The sequence below is a fragment of the Heteronotia binoei genome, chromosome 13 (assembly GCF_032191835.1).
Source record: "Heteronotia binoei isolate CCM8104 ecotype False Entrance Well chromosome 13, APGP_CSIRO_Hbin_v1, whole genome shotgun sequence".
NCBI classification, from domain to species: domain Eukaryota; kingdom Metazoa; phylum Chordata; class Lepidosauria; order Squamata; family Gekkonidae; genus Heteronotia; species Heteronotia binoei.
This window is the reverse complement of record NC_083235.1, coordinates 62,813,009-62,828,914: the sequence shown is the minus strand read 5'-3', so window position 1 is coordinate 62,828,914 and position 15,906 is coordinate 62,813,009. Positions and strand designations below refer to the sequence as shown.

Sequence of the window (15,906 nt, the reverse complement as noted above, 5' to 3'; positions counted from 1 at the left end):
CAGGATTCCCACCCTCTTCCCCTGCTCCCCAAAAAATGGAAGCGGGGGGAGGGGGGAAATGGCGCCAGGGAGCATGGCGAGCCGCCCCATCCCGGAGCGAGCGAGGCTGCCGCGCCGCTGCCGCCCCCTCCCCACCCACCACAGCTGCTCCTCTGGGATGGGCCCAGGCTGAGCCCATCTCGGAGGAGCAGCCAAGAGGCGGCAGCAGCGCAGGCAAAACCAGAGAAGGGAAGGGCGGAGGCAGGCCAGGAGCATGGTGAGCCGCGAATCCAGGCCCTTCTCGCGGCTCGCCACGCCCCCGGCCCGCCTCCACCCCCCCTCCGATTCCACCCCAGAGGCGGAGCGGAGCAGACGAGGCCGCCGTGCCGCTGCCGCCCCCCCCCTCGCCCCACCGCAGCTGCTCCTCCGAGATGGGCTCAGACTGAGCCCATCTCGGAGGAGCAGCCATGGCGAGCGGAGAAGAGGCGGCAGCTGCGCAGCGCTGTCGCCCGCTATGAGACTGGGCGGCTCGCCACGCTCCCCGGCGCCGTTTCCCCCCCCTCCCCCCTAGCTCCACCCCAGTGTCTCCTGTCTCCACCCCCAAAGTCTCCTGGCTCCACTCCAAAGTCCCCAGATATTTCTGGGATTGGACTTGGGAACCCTACTTTCATTGCAGCTACCCTTTCCTCCACTCCAATACAGGTGTTTTTATATATATAAAAATTACTGACCTTTTTGTTGTGAAGTTGTTGGGGGGGGCTGTAGATCACACCATTCCCCTTAGAACTCTGCAATGCAAAGGGCTAGATACTTGTTTAAAAATGAAAGCTAGGAACAAGTAGATTGTGGGAGTAGATCATTACAGTAATATTGCTATACAACAGTCTAGCAATTTCCTTCATATATATATATATATATATATATATATCTTGGAACATTCTTCTGGTAGAAGTAGGTGGAAATGACAGCTGTGAGGGCTAAAGTGAGAAAAACTGAACAAATGTGAATGAGACCTGCGGAAGTGTTCTATTTCCCATCCACCTGGCATCCAAAGGCACTTTGATCCTATCAGAAGGTTTGTATCATGCCAGGTTTGGGAAGGATTGGGGCAAAGCAAAGGGAAAATATAGAAGCAAGACAAATAGAGGATGGCATCATGTGGATACCCTTGAAAACAGTACTGCTGTAAGAAAGTCATGGCATAGGAAACAGCTATCTGGAAACAGCTGCGTTTTGGTAATGGAACATATTTTGCACAACAATAAATTATGGAGAAAATTATTTTTATTTGCACCAATGATCAGCCTTTCAAAGCCACCTTTACTAGTGCAACATAATCAGACATAGTTGTGTTTATCTTTTTAGATTATGTTCAGTCTTTGGAGGAAGAGGTCAGAAAATGGAAGAATAAATACCGGGCAATGAACAAGCAACTTGAAAATGCATCTGAAATTCCCAGTAAATTCTTTGCAACTTCTTTGAATGTATCCCATTGTAATAAAAATACTCAAACTTTCTTTGAAGACATTTCCAAAAGAAACAGTGGTAAGAGAAACATGACCTCAAATTTGCTTAAAGCATGATAACTTTACTATAAGGAAAGTACTTTTATGAGGAGAAAAACACAAAACCGCATGTAAATTCTCTTTACAATGTGGAAGCTTCTCCTGTTTTATTTATTTATGTTAAACATATTTGTGCTACTTTTCTGCCATAACAAGGACATTCAAGGCAACTGAGATAAAATTTAAAAAACACAATCTAAAGTAGTTATTAATTGCAGTAAAAAGCAGGTGCAATGAAACCAAACACCAATAAGTAGTAAAACTAACATAAGAACTGCAACACTAGTTTGGTGGATGTGAGGTGGGACTTATTCACTTAAAATTCAGCTAAAAATAACATGTTTTGCCTTGCATGCTACACAAACATTCCTGAGGAGGGAGCTCTTAAGCTGATGTACAGCCTTTGAAATGGTTTTATCTACATCCAGTGCTCTTAACTTCTAAAGGTGGAGGGACCTTATCTCGTGATCATAATCTCAGCTGATGGGCAAGCTAATACAGGAGAAGGTGGTAGTTCAGATACCTCTACCTCCTAAATGTATTGCTTGATCTTTGTAAAAGGGCAGCCTTGTTAATTGGTTGTAGCAAAATAAAACAAAAATCTAGTGGCACTGTAAACCAGCTGTGACTTGTCAGCAATAAATAAATTAAGATTATAACGATATTTTGCTGGAACTTCACTCATCTTGGCTGATGACATATAACTGGTGCTGATTGGCTAGGTCCAGGAGACTATGAACCTCTTGAGGCTACTCTTAAGAAACCCTCCCTGTACCTTATTTATCTTAATTACATTTCTAACTGTTCACTTAAAATTCAGCTAAAAATAACATGTTTTGCCTTGCCTTGCCTTGTCTAATATCCCCTTTCTGTGCAAGGTGCCCAAGGGGGTAAAGATGGTGGCCAAGGTTCCTCTATGAAGCACATTATGTACCCATTTCAGTATGGCTTACAGTCTGCTTTGGTGAATGACGGTTGCCAGGGTGAGACAGAGGAGTATAACCCTCTTGATTTGGGTTGGATCCCATGTTGTATTTCCTAAGACAGAAGGGACTACTGTCTGTGGAGCTGTCTTGTTTCTCTTCTCCTGTTGCAGGTCAAAAGTGACCCCCCACACAAACACACTGGATCCTAGGGACAGCCTGAAAGAGTAATGTGTCTGCCATAGGAGGAAGGAATTGGCAAAAATTACCTGCTTTCAAGATCTAGCCCAACTTTAATTTGAATGCATAAGTAGGATTTATAGCCCAGAGAACCTTCAACCTACTTCAGTCAGAATGCGGTCTGCTCTTCTAAGAAAAATTATTCATGCTTTATTCATGTTCAGGTTTCTCTAATATAATGAGTCATATATTGGGCTGCCTTTATAAAGCTTGGAGTCTGGACATTTCAGTAAGTCCAGAATGTAGCAGCCTGTTGTTAATAGGAATTTGCTGCAGTGAATATATTGCAATCAGTGCTCAAAAAACTGTATTTCGTTCCAGTATCTTCTAACTGAAAATTAATGGTGTGTGTGTGGGGAGAACAGATGGATGTTTTTTACACTGTATTCAGGCCAGAGTCTGTTAGAGCAGATACAAGCAAATTTATCTAACATATCATAGTGAACAACTGTGAATTCAATATTATCACTTTGCTTCTATACATTCAAGAACCTGTTCACTTAAAAAATCATTGCAGGTTGGCAGTGAGCAGGCACCATTATTATGAAGCAATACCATGTCTTCACTGCCATCTTGCCACAGAATAGATCTTCAGTTGGGTTCACCCTGTACATGGTTATTATATTCATCCTAAGTTTTCTACCATTTGATTCTAAGGCTTCTTGATATATTTGGGAGCTGCTTTAGCTCTAGTCCAGGGGTGTCTAACTCATTTGTTATGAGGGCCAGATCTGACATGAATGAGATCTTGTTGGGCTGGGCCATGTGTGTCACAAAATGTAATGCCAGGTAGCAGAGATAGAAACTTTACAAAGAACACAGACAAACACAATTAACTTTTTTGACTTAAAACATGCTTAAAAATTTGCACTCATTGGTCTTAAAGGCGCTTTCTTTGTCTCTCTTCCATGGGATCCAGGGAACTGGGCAAAGGAAGTTCTGGCTTTTTCCTTTATTCCCCTCCAGGACCAAGAGGAAGTGGAGTCTCAGTTAATAGAAGGGAGAAAGTCTTGGCTCAGTAGCTCTGCTGTGTGCTTGAGAGAGCCTAGCAAAGCAAGCTCTCCTCCTCCCCTTCCTCCTCAAGGGAGGAGCCTCAGTCAATGGAGAAAATAGAGGTTTTGCTCTGTAGATCCTATATGATTGAGCAAGCCTGGCAAAGCAAGCTGTTATGCAGAAGAAAGCAAGAGAGAGGGAGAAAGAAGCAGATCACAGCAAGTTACTCAGGGGCCTGATAGGAGCCGTCTGGGGGCCTAATTCAGTCCCCGGGCCACATGTTTGACACCCCTGCTCTAGTCATTAGAAGAGGATATCTCTACATGATTGTAAAACCACCCAAGCTATCTATGTATTCTAGAAATTGACTAGAACATTCCCCAGAGTCCTCTAGAAACCATCTGGATCTATCAGTGTCCTGGAGAGAGAGCTAACCAAACATTCCTTACTGCTGCAGAGATTCAGAGCCTAATCTCAGAAGTCAGGGCACCCAAAGCAGGACCTCAGAAGATAACTATAGTAGCTGGGTAGATTTGTAAGAGAGCAGGCAGTCCTTCAGATATGCTGGTCCCAAGTCTTACAGGGCTTCAGAGGTCAACAACAGCACCTTGAATGGTGCCCAGAAACAGATTGGGAGCTCGTGTAGATGGATTGCAGCATTTTGTACCAGTTGAAGGTTCTGGATAAATTTTGCACCAACGGAACTGAAGTTTTGCACCGGTTGAAATTTTAAAGGCCAGCCCCATGTAAAGTGCATTGTAATAATCTAATCAAGACGTAGCCAGGGCAAGGCATGTACCACGGTAGCCAGATTCTTTCTGCCTAGGGAAGGCTACAGCTAGCTACAGGCATTCCTGGCCATAGCTGTAGGCCTGGGTCCAAGAGCATCTGTTCCTGTAAGGGGAGTGCAACTCCATCCAAATCTGGTTACATTAAGTCAATTTTTAACATTGTCTTATGTAGACTACCCAATCTTTTTACAGTGATTGACCTATATTTTAATGACCCTGTTTTAAGAAGAAAACAGAGTTTTAAGAAGAACACAAAACACTAGCTCACAGTGATCTCTCTCTCTCTTTTGCTCCTTTCTTTTCCAGATGAAATTACTGGAGCTTCTTTGAAAATGCATGAAGCCAAAGCTCCACACGTGGATTTAGCAGGAACGCAAGTGGTAGGGAAACTCTGAGATACTTATGGGCATATGAGTAAATTCAACAATATAACACTGTTGTAAAGGCCAATGAATGTTTGTGAACAGGAAGCTTGTATACTACCAGCCTTTCCACTTAATCTGCCCTGATTATCTCCCTCACTACAGTCTCTTTGTGGATTCTGCAATCTTTAGCATAGCCTTTGGGGGGGGGGGGGGGGCAGTGGTTAGGAGATGCCCTAGAAGTAAAGATAGTAAGATACAACTCAAGATTTTGTTGTGTTCAGAAATTACGCCAGTATATTTTTTCAAACTTAATTTTCTACACATTGTAATTAACTTCTTTGCTTTTTAAAAAACAAAACAAAACTTGATGTACTGGGGAGGGACCTCAGCTATCCTAATCTGCAGTGCAGGCATTAGAAGTAATATCTACCGTGGAATTGCCACTAGGGGGCATTGTGACTCTATCTGTGTGGCTGTGCGTGGGTTAAAGATTCAGTTATTCCACTCTAATCAAAGAGGATTACCTAAAAGTATACAAACCTTAGTTTAATTTAATCGGGCTGAGCTACAAAAGAGATCTTGAACACTTAAATATATCAGCAGCATATATCTGTATCCTACGAAAGGGGGTTAGCTAAATATGCAGCTATGCAAGGTATGAGGAAAATGTAAAATTAACATAGCTTCACTATGATCGCAGATCAGTATTTTTCACATTGGACATTTCTGTTGAAATATTCTTGTTCAGAGTGGCTGCTTTCATTTAAATGCCACTAAATGCAAAATATTGTTTCAAATTTGAACAGTCACAAGTTAACCATCTCAGTGAAGACTTTGCATCACTTTGAGCCCTTGAAGTTTAAAGAGAAGTTTAAAGGAAGTTTAAAGAGAAGCTATGAAAAACACTTCTCTGCATCTTCTTGGTGTGCAAAGCTGGTAACTTGTGCTGTTATTGGGATCTCCCATTGTCAGATGACCTAGAAGTTCACTGTGTAAGCCACTAGCCACAAGTAGCTTAGGGTTTTCTAGGTTAGAGCCAGACCCGTGTATTTTGTGCATGAAAGGCAATGAGAGACCAATACTAAAGACTGAAATAGTGTTGGTCTCTGTGACGGAAGCAGCCTGATTCTGCCTTCAGACCTGGTCCCGTCAGCTCCATATTGAGTCGCCAACTCCTGGAGGGAGCTATTTGTCCTCCGGCCACTTGGGCTCGCTGCCACCACCTGCTCAGTCTAGGGGTTCAGATTGAGAGGAACAGGACTCCCAATCCCCCTCTGCAGCTCTGAGGCCAGGCCTCAAGGTCCTCTGCCACCTTGTACTTGGGTATCACAGAGAACACAGCACTTCTTCGGGGAACCCCTGGAGGATTGGCACCTTATCCAACTGCATGCCTTCCCCCTTCCCCGGGGCCCCCTTCATAAAGCAGCGTGGTCTAAAGCGGATGTGGATCTATGTGGTACAGAGTTTGACTGCCAGAATTCAAAACAGTAAAAACGTTTAATAAGAAGAGAAAGAAAAAAACAAAAACAGTTACATGTAAAAGTTTAGCACAGCACCTGAACAGCAACCAGAGGGACAAATAAAGGTAGATATAAACGCATCCTCTCGTCCCTGGTGTAAACTTGCCCTACCTTGTGAATTACTTACTCAGTCTGACTGCCTGGGGTCCTCCTCCTCTTGAGTAGGCCTCTCCCACAGTCAGGAGCCCACAGACTCACAACCTCTCCCTTTGAGGGCCAGCTGCGAACTGCCCTTTTCCCGCCTAACTCAAATAAAAAAAAAAAAGAACTTCCTGCCCCTCTAGGAGGCTTTCCCCCTAGAGTTGCTGGTTTAACTCCAGAAGGGAGGAGGGAATGAGGGAAAGGCTAAAGAACTTCCTGCCCCTCTAGGAGGCTTTCCCCCTAGAGTTGATGGTTTAACTCCGGAAGGGGGGGGGGGAGTGAAGGGAAGGCTAGGCCACACAGCCTGCCTAGTAGTTCCATGTTCCCCTCCCACCAAGCACCAACATTAACCAAGATGGCGTTTCTCCACAGTCTCTATCCCAATCAAGGGGATACCATGATATTCTGCACCAGTAGAGCTTTTGAATGCTCTCCAAGAGCTATACCATGTTCACTTTGTTTCAGAGGGTAGCCATGTTGGTCTGTAGTAGAACAGCTTAGGCTTCCCAACCCTCCCGCCCTGGCGGGGACCCCAGGATTTCCAGCCTCTTCCCCCACCCCCCCAAAAAATGGAAGTGGGGGGAGGGGGAAATGGTGCCAAGGAGCACGGCTGCCGCCTCTTCTCCGCTTCACCGTAGCTGCTCCTCCGAAATGGGCTCAGCCTGAGCCCATCTCGGAGGAGCAGCTACGGTGAAACGGAGAAGAGCCTCCTCCCCCCCCCCCCATGCACTTGGCAGGCGCATCCACTCCCTCCCTTCCCAGCCGCACTGGCAACGCCAGTCATAGGCTGGGGGCCGTGCTTTGCCCTCCCGGAAGGAGGGAGGCTGATGCTGGCTTCCCGGCCATCCGGGAGTTGTAGGAGGGGGCATGGAGTTGGGGCTATAAAGCCCTGGCTCCCGCCCATGCAGCGCAGAGAGCCACGTTGTCGGTTTCAGCGTCTGTAGGCTTGAGCGCGAGGCGGCAAGCAACGCGACGCGGGCCTTTACAGCGCGACTGCATGTCGGGGCTGTGAAGAGCGGCTCAGGGCAGCTCGAGGCGATCGCGTGAGCGGCAGCTGCTGGGCGGCAGGAGTTTGGCCGGTTCTGCTGGGACACGGAGTTGTATCACGGGGGCAGTAGGAACCTGGCTTCCCCCTCCCACACCAGTCCCACTCAAGAAATATCTGGGAACTTTGAGGGTGGAGCCAGGAGACTTTGGGGGCGGAGCCAGGAGCAAGGGTGTGGCAAGCACAAGAGTTCTGGCCATCACATTTAAAGGGGACCACACAGTAAAGCTGCAGTACTGCAGCTGGAGCCCTCTACTCACAACCTGAGTTCAATCCCAGCGGAAGCTGGTTCAGGTAGCCGGTTCCAGTTTGACTCAGCCTTCCATCCTTCTGAGGTCAGTAAAATGTGTCCCCAGCTTGCTGGGGGGAAAGAAATCAGAGAAGGGGAGGGTGGAGGGAAGGAAGGCATTTAAAAAGTTGTGAGGTCCCTTTAATTCTGATGGACAGAACTCCCTTTGGAGTTCAATTGTGCTTGTCACGCCCTTGCTCCTAGCTCCACCCCAGTGTCTCCTGGCTCCACCCCCAAAGTCTCCTGGCTCCACCCCCAAAGTCCCCAGATATTTCTGGAATTGGACTTGGCAACCCTAGAACAGTTAGATTCAAGTCCAGTAGCACCTTCAAGATCAACAGGATTTTTGGGGGTATAAGTGTTTTATGTGCATCTTATTACACTAGCATATGTACAAACATTAAGGCTATGGGTGCTTGATATAAATTCACATATATTTTTACATTTCATTTTTTCTCTTATTGTCTTGATACAAGTATTGCTGAATTTCCTGCGTTTACATGGTTACTACTCTTGGGATTTTATACCCAGATTATTTTAAATCATATGAACAAACCCGCAAGTTGGGTGTTTCAGGACTATACATATATGGTACTAATTGTGATGCACTATGCTAGAAGACATGAGGAAGGACCTTAAGACCTCACCACAGGATCTTGCAGCTAGGATTTTTCAGGGTCGTAAACCCCGCCCCCCTCCAAAAAATGGTTTGCAGAAGAAATGAATAAGATGGCTTATTTTAAAATGGCAAATGATGGATTTGTATAAAACTAGTTTTAATTTAATGAGGTTTAATTTAAAACAAGAAAAAAGCTATAATAATGAAATAAGAGAAATAATGAAATAAGACACTGTGAAAGCTTTGGCTGAAGTAATGTGGAAATGTCATTATTTATTTATATTTATTTATTTGGTTAATTTATATTCCACCCTTTCCCATGCAGGCTCAGGGCGAATCACAGACATAATAAAACAGTTGAAATACAAGAATAACTTAATGACTTAATAATATAAAATAATTATTAAATAATAATTATTGTTATAAAATAATAATAATTATTATAAAATAATAATAATTATTATAAAATAATAATAATTATTATAAAATAATAATAATTATTATAAAATAATTATTAAATAATTATTAAATAACTTAATAACTTAATAATATAACTCAAAAAAACATAACTCAAAAATATACACAGGCGGGCAGGCACATATTATCTCTAGATACTAACTACTGTGCTGGTATCTTCACATGAATCAGGAACTGGGCATGAGATTTTGGGTGTAGATTCCAACCTCTTCTTGTAGAATTTTTGCCTGCATCTGGGAAATTACTTGGTGAAGAGAGATGCCCAGAAAGAATCACAGGTGGAATTGATAAAAAGCATTGGTAGGCATTGCACACAGAGCCGGTGCGTCCTCTAGGCAACATTCGGTAGCTGCCTAGGGCGCTGGCTCTTCGGGGGCGCTCTTCAGGGGCCGCCGCCACCTCCACCCATCCGAAGACACTCCGCGCAGCCCTCCCATCCCCTGCTTCAAAGGGAGCCAGCTGGTGGGGAACGCGCACAGCCCACCTCCACCACCTCCGCATATCCGAAGACGCTCCCTGCCAGCACTCTGCGGCCCTCCTGTCCCTTGCTTCAAAGGGAGCCAGCTGGCCCCCCTTGAAGCAGGGGGCAGGAGGGCTGCGCGGAGCGTGCACAGCCCGCTGCCACTCAGCCGAAGATGCTCCCCACCAGCACTCTGCGCGGCCCTCCTGCCCCCTACTTCAAAGGGAGCCAGCTGGCTCTTTTTGAAGTGGGGTGGGAGGGCTACGCAGAGCATCTTTGGCTGGGCGGTGGTGGGCTGTGCACGCTCCCTTTGAATCAGGGGGTGGGAGGGTTGCGCGGAGCACTGGCGGGGAGCACACATAGCCCACCGCCGCTGCCGCCGAGCTGAAGACGCTCTGCGCGGCCCTCCCACCCCCTGCTTCAAAGGGGGCGGGGGCCCACTTTCGGCCTGGGGCACTGGAAAGGCCAGCGCTGGGTTTGATTGCACATCTGGGTATAATGACAGATCTATGAACAGTCCAGTGCTGCAAGCCTGTATGACCAGGGAGGTGGAATCTCGTCTGTGATGGAAGTCTCTTTCTCCTTCTGTATTGCTGACAAATTAGTATTATTTCAGTCTAGCTAGGAAACAGCTTTAATTGGTTTGCCCACATTAATCCTTTCACAACTAGAAGATACACTGTGATCTTTGTCTCTTAGCTTCCAGTATTGTTTTAGTTGTCTGTGTGGTCTTATGTAAGTTCATACAAACTTAGTAATGTACACAGTTCCAGGAGTTCAATTTACCATCTGTTATGAACTTTTCAGCTCTTTCTTAGACATTTATTTCATTTAAGACCTGATCATGGTGGCTAATGTTTTCCAGGTTGCTGTTATCCTATAGCTAGGACTATCACTTTCCCAAACTTTTGATTCCCTGGATGCAGTTTTGTTCCTGAATGAAGACTGGAGCCCTACTTCACTCTTACACTAAAAAAAACCCCTGTATATTTTTAAAATCACTTCCCAGAACAACGGGCATTATTTCCCCTTTTTGAGTAAAACAATTTTTATTATTCAGCAACATTAATCAGTTATCATCCAAAAATAAACATCAAAAGTATTGCATCACATTTCTCATCTCCCTCCCCTCTTTTTGTGACTTTCCCGGTGCATTCGACTTAAAATATAAAAAGAATAAAAGGTAATATTAACCTTTTAAGAACCTATTAAAAAAAATAATAACAAACAAAAATATGATTATAATAAAATACAAATAAGAACAAAATTACTTATTACTATTATTATCTATCTTGATTAATAGTCCATTTATAATATTGCTATACTTACTTTTTAGTGTTATCTATCGTAATTATAGTCCATTAAACCCAATCCTTATATGCAAAAACACTGTATATTTCCATAATTCTACTTTACTTATAGTTAACACTTTACATTAAGAAAAAAAAATTAGCCATTGTTAAAAATCATCAAATGCCCTTTCACTTTCCACTGTTTTTCAACATACTTTTGAAATTTCTCCCATTCCTTGTTATACTTATCTATATCAAGTTCTTTTAATGTTCTAGTAAGCTTGTCCATTTCACTCCAATGCATAACTTTCATAATCTAGTCCCATTTTTCTGGTAATTTATTTTGCTTTCACAACTGCGCATATAATGTCCGTGCAGCCGAAAGCATGTACCAAAGTAATGTTCTGTCTTGTTTCGGAAAATTTTCCATTTGTAATCCCAACAAAATGGGCATTATTTCCCCTTGCCTAGTGGTCATAATAACATTGCCTCCTAGCACTCAAGGGGCAATGAGTGGTGGATACATCAGTGATGATTTAGAGATAATCTAGGCAAAGGCTCCCCCAAAGAAATAATTTTCTGTGTGCTTGTGAAGCCTGAGCTGGATCTGGCTAAAACTATAAAATCCAGTGATACAGCCAGTTGATCAGAGAACATAGCAGAGGCACGGATTACCCCAGACCCTGGCACAGATAATTGGCATTCACTGTTTACATCCTTCAAGGGGTAAATCATATAACAGCCCCCCACTGCACAGATATCTGCACAGAGAGCAAGCAGGAGGTAATCTCAGCCAGTCCAACAGTAGTATTTGAAAAGGTTTTACAAACCGCGAGCATCCTTTCTTTAGTGTTCTTTTTTCTATTTTGTGAGGTGCAGCTCAGTTCAGTCATAGACTGTAACTCTGAGATAAGGAAGAGGATCCCGGTGGGAAATTATAGAGAATCAGGTTAGAGATAAAAATGTAACTAGGTAAAGAACTGGTTTTAATCTTTCATTTGAGTTTGCCTTTGAGTAATATTTGCATAAGAATCACTTTATCCCTCAATTAAAAAATACCCATCTCAGTCCCCATTCCAATCACCTATTCTTTTTATCCTAGCTCTTTTTATCCTGGCTGCTGGGGGTTTCTTCTGCACTCTGCACATACTCTGAATTGCACAGCTACCCATGTAGCAAAAAAGGGTTGATCTGTGCTTGTAGTTTCCTCTGTTGTTAACTTATGTAGTGCCAGTCAGAGCCCTGTTCCTTGAGTGAAACTCATTGCCTATTCCCTGTTTTAGAGGGAGCAGAATCTGGATATGGTAGCATACCAGTAATACCCCACTTTCTCTCCCCTCATTTGGGGGACCTCCTGCATCCCTTCCCCCATTTGTCTCAACTGGGGGCACAGAGACCTCTCCTCAAAGGTCACTATAGCTTCAGCAATGGCAACTCACTTTTCCAAATCACATTTCTGCCCCCCTCACAGTACCCTTTTGTGCTGTACCTCTGCTTTGGGAACGACTAGATTAATAGTAATTTTGTGTACATGATTCTTCTTTTCTCCATTTTATCTTTTCAACAACCCTGTGAGGTAAACTTGGCTGAGAGCGTGACTGACCTAAGGTCAACCAGTGATTTCGTGGCATATTGGTGATTTAATCCTGAGTCTCCCTAGTTTTAGGACTATGAAATACATACCATATCAAACATACTGTTATACTTTTATTCTTCTAGAATGCAATGACTGGGAGGCTTCAGGATGACTCTGTACATCTCAAGCAATGGTTCTTTGACAGGGGCGCAGGTGATGGGCCCCACCGGCCTATAGGAAACTATGCACAAGTGATGCGAGGAAAACTGAAGGAAGCTGTGAGAAAAATCTCCAGTCTGAGCAAAGAAAAGCAACAACTGCTAGAGCTGGTAAACAGACTGAGAGCAGAACTTGGAGCAGTATCAAAGGAAGGTAAACTTACTGGGCAGAAGAATTTTGATTCTAATATGAGGATAAAACGCTGAGAGTGAACTCAGCCTCTCAAGATGGAGAGAGCATTAGGAGACTGAAGTGTTGGCTCGAGGCTCCTTGCTGAGATTAAGCGGTCCCCAGTTTTAATTTGAGAATGTTCTAGTGATTAAGAGCACAATTGCTCCAAACATTGAAGATGGTGGGACACAACATGAACAAAGTATTTGTCTTGCCCTTGACTATGGAAACCTTTAGCACTGGCGCTGTGAGGTCAAGGTGGCAACTGAATGTTGCATAACAGCAAAAAGGTCTTTTATGTACTCCAAGTATTTATAAGGCTTCCTGAAGTAAGCATTTGTTGTGTTTTTCCCCCACCCCGTGAATGAGAAACAATGTAAAACGGCATTATTGCATAACAAACTTGAGGCCAAAATAGATTCCTTGTAAGAGAATTTCATGTTAGAGTTTATGTTTTCTGACTCAGCTTCTTTGCATAGAGTAGCTTGGTAAAGGTTATTGTTTGCAAAAGATATTCTAGGACCAATTCCTACACAGGTATTTAACATTATACTGTGTAATTAGTTTTGAGCAGTCATTGGTAGCAGGCAGAATTTTACCTCGGGTTAAATGTAAATACAAAATGCCAGCATATTTATTGTCTCATCTGTACAGAATCTCAAGATGCCAGAAGCTCAAAGCAGACTCAAGGGCATATTTTCCTTGGTGCCCTCCATCCAAAGGAACTAGCCAGAGAGACTAAGCATCGCCTTTTAGCTTTAGAACATCTGCAATACCAATTTAGAACACCAGTTCAGGTGGGTAGCCATGTTGGTCTGAAGCAGCAGAACGAAGTTTGAGTTCAGTTGCACCCTTAAGAGCAACAAAGTTTTATTCAAGGCATGAGCTTTTTTGTGCGCTGCAGACTCACTGTGAACTGCAAGGAAAACAGGATCACTTTTTTGAGAGAGGGGTTGAACACATTAATTGTTCTGTTCTTTATTTTGATATAAAGTGAATTTTGTCAGCGAAATGAACTCTGCCATTTGATTAGAACTTGATGGTGAAAAAGAAAAGAATGGATGAATGGAGACTCAAATTGATCTTAATTATCACACATATTGTTACCAAAAAAAGAAAGAAGCCAAAGTAGTAGCTGAAGGGAAGTACAGGTGAATGTGGCCCAAGAATGGTAGCATTTGAAACAATTATTTGATTAGGCATTTTGGAACATGTCAAGCACTAGACTAGGTCAGTATTGTCTGCTCATACTGACAGTGGCTCTCCAGGGGATCAGGCAGAGGTCTTTGAGATCACCTACTAGTCATTTTTAGCTGGAGATGCTGGGGATTGAACCTGGGACCCTTCTGCATTCCAAGTAGATGTTCTACTACTGAGCCACAACCCCTCCTCTACATTAAGGGAATTTTAAAAAGAAAAACAAGAAAAGGTAAAAGTAGTCCCCTGTGCAAGCACCAGTCGTTTCCGACTCTGGGGTGACATCACATCACGATGTTTTCACAGCAGACTTTTTACAGGGTGGTTTGCCATTGCCTTCCCCAGTCATCTACACTTTCCCCCCAACAAGCTGGGTACTCATTTTAGCAACCTCAGAAGGATGGAAAGCTGAGTTAACCTTGAGTCAGCTACCTGAACCCAGCTTCCGCCGGGAACACACTCAGGTCATGAGCAGAGAGCTCAGACTGCAGTACTGCAGCTTTACCACTCTGCGCCACGGGACTCTTGCTTAAGGGAATTTATGATACCATAAATAATACTAGACTATGTTAGTTGCATGTGTTTAAACTCACTGAATGTAAGCAGGAATAATGTATAACGATAGAAGTATTGCAGCCTCTCAGAATAATGGCAGTTGGGGAGGAACAGTGACTCAGTGGTAGAGCATCTGCTTGGGAAGCAGAAGGTCCCAGGTTCAATCCCCGGCATCTCCAAAAAGGGTCCAGGGCAAGTAGGTATGAAAAACCTCAGCTTGAGACCCTGGAGAGCTGCTGCCAGTCTGAGTAGACAATACTGACTTTGACGGACCGAGAGTCTGATTCAGTATAAGGCAGTTTCATATGTTCCTAATGTGTTGATTAGGACAGGGGTAGGAGTTTTAATATGATTATTTGTTCTGTTTTTTAAGTTTTTCAAAATCTTAGAGTGTGTGTGTGTATCCAGAAAATGAAGATATCATTTTGTAATAAATGAAACATATTTGTCTAGACTAACTCTTTTTCGTGGTAGGACATTGCTCAGGCAAATGTCTTGAATATCCTTAGCTGCATTTCTGTAACAAAATCCTCAGCATGCTTGCTTATGAGTAAGTTCCACGTCAGTGTGATTTATTCCTTAGCGAGTATACTTAGGATTGAAATTTCCATTTATTGTACTAATTATGACTCTCAAATTCTTAAACCGCAGGCTACTCAATAGCACAGTGTAACTTCCGTTATATCTGTTGTATTGAATTTACGCTTCCAGCAGTTTTACTCTTCATGCACTGTTATAAATTAGAAATAAGAAGTGGTAATTTTCTAATCACATGATTCCCCCACCCCTTTTAGCCTTCAATTTCTTCCCACTGTTTTTATTACTTGACATGACAAAGTATCTTAGGGGTTCTGTATCATGTTACACACAAGTGCACATACTAGAGCCAGTTTGGTGTAGCGGTTAAGTGTGCAGACTCTTATCTAGAAGAACCGGGTTTGATTCTCCACTCCTCCACTTGCACCTGCTGGAATGGCCTTGGGTCAGTCATAGCTCTGGCAGAGGTTGTCCTTGAAAGGGCAGCTGCTGTGAGAGCCCTCTCCAGCCCCACCCACCTCACAGGGTGTCTGTTGTGGGGGAGGAAGGGAAAGGAGATTGTAGGCTGCTCTGAAGCTGTGTCCTTGAAAGGGCAGCTGCTGTGAGAGCCCTCTCCAGCCCCACCCACCTCACAGGGTGTCTGTTGTGGGGGAGGAAGGGAAAGGAGATTGTAGGCTGCTCTGAAGCTGTGTCCTTGAAAGGGCAGCTGCTGTGAGAGCCCTCTCCAGCCCCACCCACCTCACAGGGTGTCTGTTGTGGGGGAGGAAGGGAAAGGAGATTGTAGGCCGCTCTGAGACTCTGTCCTTGAAAGGGCAGCTGCTGTGAGAGCCCTCTCCAGCCCCACCCACCTCACAGGGTGTCTGTTGTGTGGGAGGAAGGTAAAGGAGATTGTGAGCCGCTCTGAGACTCTTCGGAGTGGAGGGCGGGATATAAATCCAATATCTTCTTCTTC

At 44.1% G+C, this 15,906-nt stretch overlaps 1 protein-coding gene across 2 annotated transcripts in view; it reads left to right on the top strand.

Moving 5' to 3' along the window:
* The window catches only part of CCDC57 (coiled-coil domain containing 57), an 87,342-nt gene that overhangs the window by 57,970 nt on the left and 13,466 nt on the right, over positions 1 to 15,906 (top strand). For both annotated transcript variants that reach the window (XM_060253057.1, XM_060253059.1), the window contains exons 12-15: positions 1,345 to 1,524; positions 4,798 to 4,871; positions 12,419 to 12,647; positions 13,320 to 13,462. In XM_060253057.1, the coding sequence (XP_060109040.1) occupies positions 1,345 to 1,524; positions 4,798 to 4,871; positions 12,419 to 12,647; positions 13,320 to 13,462 (626 nt within the window). The remainder of the gene's footprint in view (positions 1 to 1,344; positions 1,525 to 4,797; positions 4,872 to 12,418; positions 12,648 to 13,319; positions 13,463 to 15,906) is intronic.